This window comes from Miscanthus floridulus, chromosome 6, assembly GCF_019320115.1.
Source record: "Miscanthus floridulus cultivar M001 chromosome 6, ASM1932011v1, whole genome shotgun sequence".
Classification (NCBI taxonomy): domain Eukaryota; kingdom Viridiplantae; phylum Streptophyta; class Magnoliopsida; order Poales; family Poaceae; genus Miscanthus; species Miscanthus floridulus.
The window spans coordinates 142,777,072-142,786,413 of record NC_089585.1 but is presented as its reverse complement, the minus strand read 5'-3'; the positions used below and the strand labels follow the sequence as shown (position 1 = coordinate 142,786,413).

At 48.2% G+C, this 9,342-nt stretch overlaps 1 protein-coding gene across 1 annotated transcript; it reads left to right on the top strand.

The window, feature by feature from the left end:
- The first annotated feature begins 512 nt into the window (after positions 1–512).
- Positions 513–1,826, top strand: LOC136457204 (probable aquaporin TIP1-2). Its single transcript, XM_066457249.1, has 2 exons — positions 513–838; positions 949–1,826. The coding sequence occupies exons 1-2, from the start codon at positions 706–708 to the stop codon at positions 1,575–1,577; spliced, it is 762 nt and encodes a 253-aa protein (XP_066313346.1). The 5' UTR covers positions 513–705; the 3' UTR covers positions 1,578–1,826.
- The last annotated feature ends 7,516 nt before the right edge of the window (positions 1,827–9,342 follow it).

Here is a 9,342-nt window from a genome sequence, read left to right as displayed (position 1 = left end):
ATATATGCCATGCCATGCCACACAAGCACAAAGCTGTCATCCTCTCCGTCTCTCTAGACAGCAACAATAGGTTAGTGCCGCCACAACGTATGGACACAGCTTGAACTTGCGGCATGCCGCGGCCTCGTCACCACATCCTATCTCATTTTCTATGCCAAAAGCTACCGGTGGTGTGGCATGCAGCGGCGGGAACCAGACATGGGTGTACTCTCTTCGTTTTAAAATAAATACACATCTTGTATTTTGATGACTCAAACAATCTTAAGTTTTATAGTAAATTTATTCAGAGATATAAATGTTATTGATTGACTTTTCGGAATAGGATTATTTAGAGACATAGGAAGTGTTTGTTTGGAAAAAGAAGCAACCAAATACAGTGGAGTGGAGTCCATACATTCTCGACCCCGATCCAGATACAGGCTGCCGGCCTTTTGGACCTTTTTTTTTTGTGGCTGCCTTTGTTTTTATGGAAGCGGTCGTGTCGTCATGCATGGGCAAATTATCCGGCTCTCTCCAGCAGCTTCCATGGCATTCCCCGGCCAGCCTCCAATCCCAGCCGGCCGGTTCCTGGCCTATATATAGCAGCAGCAGCCTGACCTGACCGGATCCGGAGGCTCCGTCATCAAGCAGCCAGCCAGCCAGCTAGGCTCCTCTCCTCTCCTCTCCTCTCCTCGATCCAAAGTTGAAGACAACAAGACAGAGAGAATGCCGGTGAGCAGGATCGCCGTGGGCGCTCCGGGCGAGCTGTCCCACCCCGACACCGCCAAGGCCGCCGTCGCCGAGTTCATCTCCATGCTCATCTTCGTCTTCGCCGGCTCAGGATCCGGGATGGCCTTCAGTGAGTGTTACTTGCTGTTGCTGGTGATTTATTTTATTAATTAACTAACTAATGGTAATGATGACTGAGTGAGTAACTAATAATAATTAACCAATGCAACAATCAATCAGGTAAGCTCACGGACGGCGGCGCCACGACTCCTTCCGGCCTGATCGCCGCGTCTCTGGCTCACGCCCTGGCCCTGTTCGTGGCCGTGTCCGTGGGTGCCAACATCTCCGGAGGGCACGTGAACCCGGCCGTGACCTTCGGCGCCTTCGTGGGCGGCAACATCAGCCTCCTCAAGGCCGTGGTGTACTGGGTGGCCCAGCTCCTGGGCTCCGTCGTGGCCTGCCTCCTCCTCAAGATCGCAACGGGCGGCGCGGCCGTGGGCGCCTTCTCGCTGTCGGCGGGCGTGGGCGCCTGGAACGCCGTGGTGTTCGAGATCGTGATGACCTTCGGGCTGGTGTACACGGTGTACGCGACGGCGGTGGACCCCAAGAAGGGCGACCTCGGCGTCATCGCGCCCATCGCCATCGGCTTCATCGTGGGCGCCAACATCCTGGCGGGGGGCGCCTTCGACGGCGCCTCCATGAACCCGGCCGTGTCCTTCGGCCCGGCCGTCGTCAGCGGCGTCTGGGAGAACCACTGGGTGTACTGGCTCGGCCCATTCGTGGGCGCGGCCATCGCGGCGCTTGTCTACGACATCATCTTCATCGGACAGCGCCCGCATCACGAGCAGCTGCCCACCGCAGACTACTGAATACTTGGATGCAGTGCAGCAACCGGCCGTTGATTGATTTCCTCCTCCTTTCACTTTAAGTTCAGTTCCAGTTCCAGGTCGATCATCATGGGTTGTCCAGTCCAGTCCAACGAACGAATAAGATGGATCGGAGCTAGGCTAGCTGCCGCTTCTTCTCCATCTTCCACATCCATATATGTCGCCGTCCTTTGTGTTTTGCTTTGTTATTGTCCATACAAATTAAATCGCATGCACTACTGTTTATTATTACTCCTGCTACTCCTAACAAGTTAATTATTATTATTGCTGGTCTTATCGCTGGCGCGGCCTTCCCCGAGCCCCCACGCGTGGTGGGGATTCGGTTAAGGGCCGACCTATTTTGTGACTGTCGCCCCGTCCGCGATTTCCATAACCAGAGGGGTTAAGGCGACGTCACCTGCCTCGACGGCTTGAGTGACGCGCTTTATGAGCTCGCTAATGGGGATGTTCAGACGAAATCCGAATCCATTGCTTTGCGACAGGGTCGACAAAGCCCTCGGGTGGCGTTCTGTTGCTCCTTGACTCGCCTTCCAACAGATTCCTCCTCAATGGGGATTCTATGGGCTCGGCTAGAGGCTGTGTTGAACTAAAAGGTTGAGATGACCCTGTCCGTCTCAATGCGGATTGGGCGAAGGTCGCTGAGGCTCATCTGCATTTTCTCCCCTGGCTCATGTTCGATGCGAGGTGGTGAAAGCTCTAGTTTGGTTTTGGTGAATTGATGAAACCCTAAGTGCTAACCTAGTTTATCAGGTGATCATGAGATAGGTAGCACACTCTAAGTGATGAAGCAAATGAAGATCATAGCATGATGATGATGATCAAGTGCTTGGACTTGGAAAGAAGAAAGAGAAAAACAAAAAGCTCGAGGCAAAGGTATAAACTATAGGAGCTATTTTGTTTTGGTGATCAAGACACTTAGAGAGTGTGATCACATTTAGGATTGATAGCTGTACTATTAAGAGGGGTGAAACTCGTATTGGAATGCGGTTATCAAAGTGCCACTAGATGCTCTAACTCATTGCATATGCATTTAGGATCTAGTGGAGTGCTAACACCCTTGAAAATGTTTGTGAAAATATGCTAACACATGTGCACAAGGTGATACACTTAGTGGTTGGCACATTTGATTAAGGGTGGTGAAGTTTAGGAGCAAGGGTAAGAAACTCCACCGGCGGAGTCACCGGCGCCCTAGACAGATAAGACGGAGGTCACTAGGAGTGACCGGACGCTGGCCACGGTTGGATCGGCATGTCCGATCAGATGTATCAGCGAAGACACTGGCGTCGATCAAACGATCGGACGCTGGGTCGCTCTACGACCGGACGCTGGCAGGGTGCGCCCGGTCAATGCTGACGTACGCTGACGTGAGGCGCATAGAGGAGACGTTGAATGATCGGACGTTGGGTGAGTCCGATCGGGCATGACCGAACGCGTCCGGACGTAAAAATTCATGTTTGGAACCTTACTGGAAACGACCGGACGCTGAGGTCCAGCGTCCGATCACTTTCTAACTGACGCGTCCGGTCATCTCTTGACCGTTGAAATCTAATGAATAGTATTTGAAGCTAGGGACACGTGACGTGTATCACGTGGCCAGACGCTGAGGGCTAGCGTCCGGTCACCCCACGCTATACCCAGTGAATGGGTACAATGACTCTATTTCGTGGGGGGGCTTCTATTTAAGCCCCATGGCCGGCTCAAGCTCACTCTCTTGGCCATTTGCATTGACATAGCAACCTTGTGAGCTTAGCCAAAGCCCGCCCACTCATCTCCATCATTGATTCATCATCTTTATGAGATTGGGAGAGAATCCAAGTGTATTACTTGAGTGTTTGCATCTAAAGGCACTTGTTATTCATGTTTCGCTGCGGGTTTCGCTTGTTACTCTTGGTGGTTGCCGCCACCTAGACGGCTTGGAGCAGCGAGGATCGTTGAGCGGAGGATGGTGATTGTCTCTGGCTCCGATCGTGGTGACTGTGAGGGGTTCTTGACCTTTTCCCGACGGAGAGCCAAAAGGTACTCTAGTGGATTGCTCGTGGCTTGTGTGATCCTTATCTTATGTTGGTTGTGCGGCACCCAATTGAGGGTTTGGCGTGTGAAGCCAATTAGCGCATGAACCTCCAAGTGAGTGAATCACCACAACGAGGATGTAACACCCCGGTGTTATGCCTGCATTTAGGCACTACAAATCATGCATATCATGCATCATCAAGCATTCAAATCACACATGCCAAATCATGTAAATAACAATTGAAACACTGCTTTGAAACAATTGAAACATGTTGTGAAACCTGAATGTTACATACCTTTGTTAGAATTGTTTTGCCCTGATTTTGCTTGCTAGGTTAGTAGAACTTGTTTGGCTATCATGGTAAATCATCTAGAAATGTTTAGTTTAATTTTTGGAGCAAGGTTTGTATTCAAATTAATTCAAAATTTTGCTTCCAAAGTAATTTCCCAAAAATTAGGATTTTGAGTTAAACATGGACTTTGATTTTACAATTCAAAATATAGAAAGAATTTGGCTTTGGTCATAAAAGCAAAGTTGTGGAGAATTAAATTCTAATCAACTTTCATTTTTGGTACATTTTCAAAAGATGTCATTTTCTTGCTCAAAATAATATTTGAAAGCTGGCATTTAAAAATTCCTTGAAAATATAAATGAAAAAGGGCTTTTCTCAGTCGCGGGCCGCCGCCTCGTTTCCGGCCCACGGCCGAAGCTGGCCCAGCCAGCCTCCCGCCACGCCGCGCGCCTCACCTTAGCCCAGCCCAGCCCAGCGCTGCGCCTAGCCTGCCTTCGCGCTCGCCTACCCGCTGACGTGTCGTGCCGCGCCCAACCGCGGCAGAGCTTGCCCGCAGCGTGGCGGCCATGCGCCGTCGACGCCGCCGCGTGTCGCCGCCAGCCTGCGCCCACGCCCACACGCCCGCCTACTTCTGCTGGAGCCGGTGCGCTCGCTTGCTCACTCCCGCACTGCCTCTCCTCTCCGCAAGCACCGCGCGCCCTCACTCTTCCCCTCGCCACGCCACCGCACCCGCCGGCAAAATCCGCCGTGGCTCCTCCACCTTGGCCAGCGTTTGTGCGCCCGTAGCTCCGCCTCGCTCTCCGTCAAGTCGTGCTCGCGCTTGTGCCGCCTACTGAGCCTAGGTAGCGCCGCCTCGAGCCCCGCCACCATCGGCCATGGCGCCGCCGTGCTCGGCCGCCATGGAAGGCACCTTCCTGCTCTTCTCCACCCCGCCTAGCTACCCTCCTGCCTTCGCCACCTTCTCGTGCATCGCGTGCTCTCGCTAGCTCGCCCTGTCTCGGCCAGAAATGGCCGTCGGCCTCGTGGCCGAGCCGCGCCGCCGCGACGTCGCAGCGCCGGTGTGGCATCCGCCTCGGCCGAGCCAGGCCGAAAGGCCATGGGCCGACGCCCTGCCGGGCCGTCTCCCCTTTCCCCTCCGCTCGGGCCGCGCAGGCCAAAAGTGGCCATGGGCCAGCTAATTCCAGCGGGCTAGCCCAGTAGCAGTAGGATGAATTGTTTTCAATTTCTTTATTATTTGAAAATAGAAATGGTTTGAAAAATATTTGGATACTCAAAGTTGCTCCAAATCTATTGAAATAAATTTGTCTAGGTTCCTTATCATCAGATCTACTTAGGAAAATTATTGCATGTCATTTTTGCGATACTTTGCTGTAGAATTTTATTTAATCATGTATATTGCTGATAACTTGAAAAATATGTAGAAAAATCTATAGGCTTCAGAAAAATGTGATTTCTAAGTTTGTTAATCTTCTTATGTAATGTACTTCCTAGGAAAAATATGTTTCATGCATGTGCTGTGGGAAATTTTTGAGGTGTAGTTCAAGTACCTTTAATGGTTGATTTTTGTTATTTTAACTAGAGAGCAAACTTTGTATAAAACATGCATGTGATAATTTTTGTACAGTCATTGTATGCTATGAAGAAATTAGGAAAAATACTAACTCTATTGTTTGACACTTTTCACAGTTCAAAGTATTTTTATGTTCATAATCATGCCATAGCTTATGATTTTTGTGTAGGCTAATCCACTCATTCAAATACCATGAAAAGCTGATAGTAGACTACTTAGGGTAGTACTTTGCTGTAGTAATTTTCTAAGATTTTTCTAAGCAAGAAAAATAGAGGTTGCTATTCAAACCTATTATTAATTAGGGTTTAATTAAGTGTTGCTTTATGTGTGACTAAGAAATTAGTAAAGCTTTGGTGTATCTTTGAAGCATTTAATAAGATATGTTGACTTAACATATTAGTAGTAGAAGAGAATGCAGTAGATGACATGTGCTTGTAGTATATTTTCTTGGATGATGTTGACTACCTTGCATTCAAACATATCCATTGTATTCATCTCATCCGATGCACCGATTGCATAAGCACTTACGCACATTGCATCATACAGGATCACAAACCGAGAACCCAGTCGTCATACCCGAGGAGCCCGAGGAGCAGTTCGAGGTGCAGCCATAGGAAGTGCCAGAAGCCGACGAGGAGGACGTTGAGGAACTTCTGGAGTGCCCCGATCACCGTCCGAGCTTCTTCGAGAGAGGCAAGCCCCGGAGCATTTTCTCCTGGTTTGCAATTATTAATTCAATGCTTTACTTTAATTGATGCATTACGTTCAGGAGTTGTTTGCAACCGTTGCTGCATTATACCTTGTTTACCTTTGTTATACTATATCCTTGTTACCCTGGTATCCGCAGTCGAGTCAATGCTTAGCTGGCTTAGACCGATAGAAGTCGGGTGATTTCCTGTCACCTGTGAGCTATAGGTGGTTACCTGAATCTGCTTGGATGACTATGAAGTTATGGTATAACTAAGTGTTAAATGAAGTTGAGACCGGACGGAGACTTGCAGAGTTTTGAGCTATAGTGTTTCCGTCTGTGTCGATTAAGGACCGACCGTTGTTGGGCCTCGAGTCATGTTGAACGCATGCCTTACATTTAGCTGGCCGGATAAAGTACCTTCCGACCGCGAAGCTGAGAGATTATTCGGGCCGAGTAGATTGCCCGCAGCGCACTGTACCAGAGCAGGTGTGGTAGGACACGGGGGTGAGATGATAAGACCAAAGTGCAGTCGGTTGGCCCTCGGGTACATGTGGTTCCTGACAAACACGAGATTTCTGGATAGTTGACTCGGTGATCAATATCTCACTTTAGCGGGTGAGTGAGGTTTGTGTAAGGAATAAATCACCAGCTGGTTAGGAATCGATTCGAATCGCCATCGCTCCTAGATAGTGAGCACTTGACTTGAGTGACTTCATCGTAGTAAATGTTTATGGAACACTTGGACAGTTATAATGAATATGATAGTATGGAAGTTGTTTAATGATCATGGGTTATCATTATCTGCTTAATCATGTGTTTGCTCTAGTATAGGTGCAAATCTAGTCGACAGGTTAATAATAATTAACTTGACAATAATGCTTTTAGAAAGGTTCTTGAAATGCTAAAAATGCTTCTTTTGAAAATGAGTCAGCTACCCTACTATAAAGCCCTTCATAATCCTTGGTGTCATTTATTTTCGGTTATGTCGGGTAAGTCTAGCTGAGTACCTTCTCGTACTCAGGGTTTTATTCCCACTTGTTGCAGATGGGCAGATGTATTACGGCTACTGTATCAACTGCCTTTATCCTGCTATGGGTGATGCTTAGGACCATGGGCATGGTCATTCCTTACGTCTCGTCTGATGCTTTTGTTGGAGATGATCATTCGCTGGCACTATATTTGAACTCCGCGTGAGTGTGTGTGTGGTTTGAACAAATGGCTTCCGCTACTTTTATTCGAACTTGTTTTGTAATAACTATGTTGAAACTCTGATGTATCTGAGATTGCGAACTTTTATGTAATATGTGATGGTGACCGCTAAACTTATTACGATCTTGGTTGGAATGGAAGTTGGTTTGAAATCCTTCGTGATTTCACGGACTACCGGATTATACGGGCTTAAGTTTGTTAAATCGTCTGCTCTAGCAGATGATTTTCTTACTTAATTTCATATAATTGGTCGGTTCTGTTACAGCTAGCATCAGAGCATGGTTTAGCGTGTTACTGTTCACAAGTGTGTTTAAAACAAAAAGGCATTTGGAAAACATGATTTTCAAACTATAAAGTGTGCCAGTGATCATATCTTTTATGCCCAGTTAAGGACTCTAGGTGGCTTAATTAAGTACTGACTTGGGGTTCTTGCATCATATTTCTCTTTCGTCGCTCATATGGCGTGCTATTGTATGAGTGCCACTTATTTAGGTGGTAATGTATGGATCAATTGCCTCTACGCCTCGGTAAGTGTGAGTTGTGAGAGCATGATCGGATACACCGCCGATCTAGGGTGAATGCTTATATGATGCTGAAGTAATTACATGTTTTACGCATGTTTTACAAAGATATCTCATGTGTGGGTCTTCCGTCTGTTGAGGCGATGCCATCAATAGGACGATGGTTCGGGTAGTTACTACCATTGTACACGTATCTGGGGATTCGTATAGAGCGTGTAGATAAAAATTTACTGCTTTTATGCATTCATTGGGAATTGGGCTAAAATGAATCTTCTGCAGGTACATAACAACGCTATCGTGTAGAACGTATTAGCTACGTATTTGAGAGATCGTTTGTATGCCACCGAATTCGTCGTTAGAAATTATTTATTTCATAAGTTTGTGAGAACGTACGGCACGTACATACATCATATTACTTGTGCATTTCATTCATGTCATGTATTCCTCCCCTGATAAATTGATTATCTCCTTTTGATAAAAGTTGTATCACCTAAAATATGTTTCCCCGGGGTAATAAAAGAACTTTTGCTACAGATGGCCCGCACGAAGCAGACCGCCCGTAAGTCCACCGAAGGAAGAGCACCTCGACGTCCATTGGCCCTGAGGGAGCACCGCACCACGGACACCTTCTTGAGCGAGTTTGGCATGCCAACTTTGCTTTGGAGAGTGCTCCATGATGTGGGGTACCCAGAGGGTTAAGAGCCGGTGTACTCTTGGAATGAGAGCCAGTTAGCAGAGGATGGACTCGCAGTGGTGGAGATCACGGTTCCTGCTCTCGATGATGCTCCAGATTGGGATGGTTGACACTTGGAGTTTGAGGGTCGCACTCCTACTGAGGGTGCAGAGGGAGCAGCCTTTCGTGTCATCAGGGATATTATGAGCAGATTTCCCAGTGAGCTTGCTGTAGCTCTAGCTAGCACTTTTCCTAGGGATGATCCTCGTGATGCCATTTGGGTTCAGCCTTAGGGAAGTGCGTTGGTCAGAGGTCCAGCTGAGGGACAGGCTAGCGATAACCAGGCAATGAGTGCTATATTCGCCACCATTAGAGCATATGAAGGTCTTGAGAGTACCTACTGGACTTTGACTGGCTTGCGTGGTCAGGATAAGCTCAAGGGGAGAAAGCAGAAGAAGAGACAGGCACGTGCTATAGCTAGCTTGCAGGAGTAGTTGGCTGATATGAACTTACAGCGAGATCAGGCGGTTGAGAGAGGTGATAGAGCTATGCAGCGGGTGCATACATTGACTCAAGCCAACAACAATGTAGACCGCATGATAGGACAGTTGGTTCAGGAAAGGAATGAAGCCTGGGACGAGAGGGACCTTCTGCTGCAGAGGGTCGATGAGCTAGAGGAATACAACGGCAACCTGCATGAGGAGTTTCACACGCTCTACAATGGGGTTGGCCCATATGCTCCACCAGACGCCGCTGGCATGGACATCGACGACGACAACG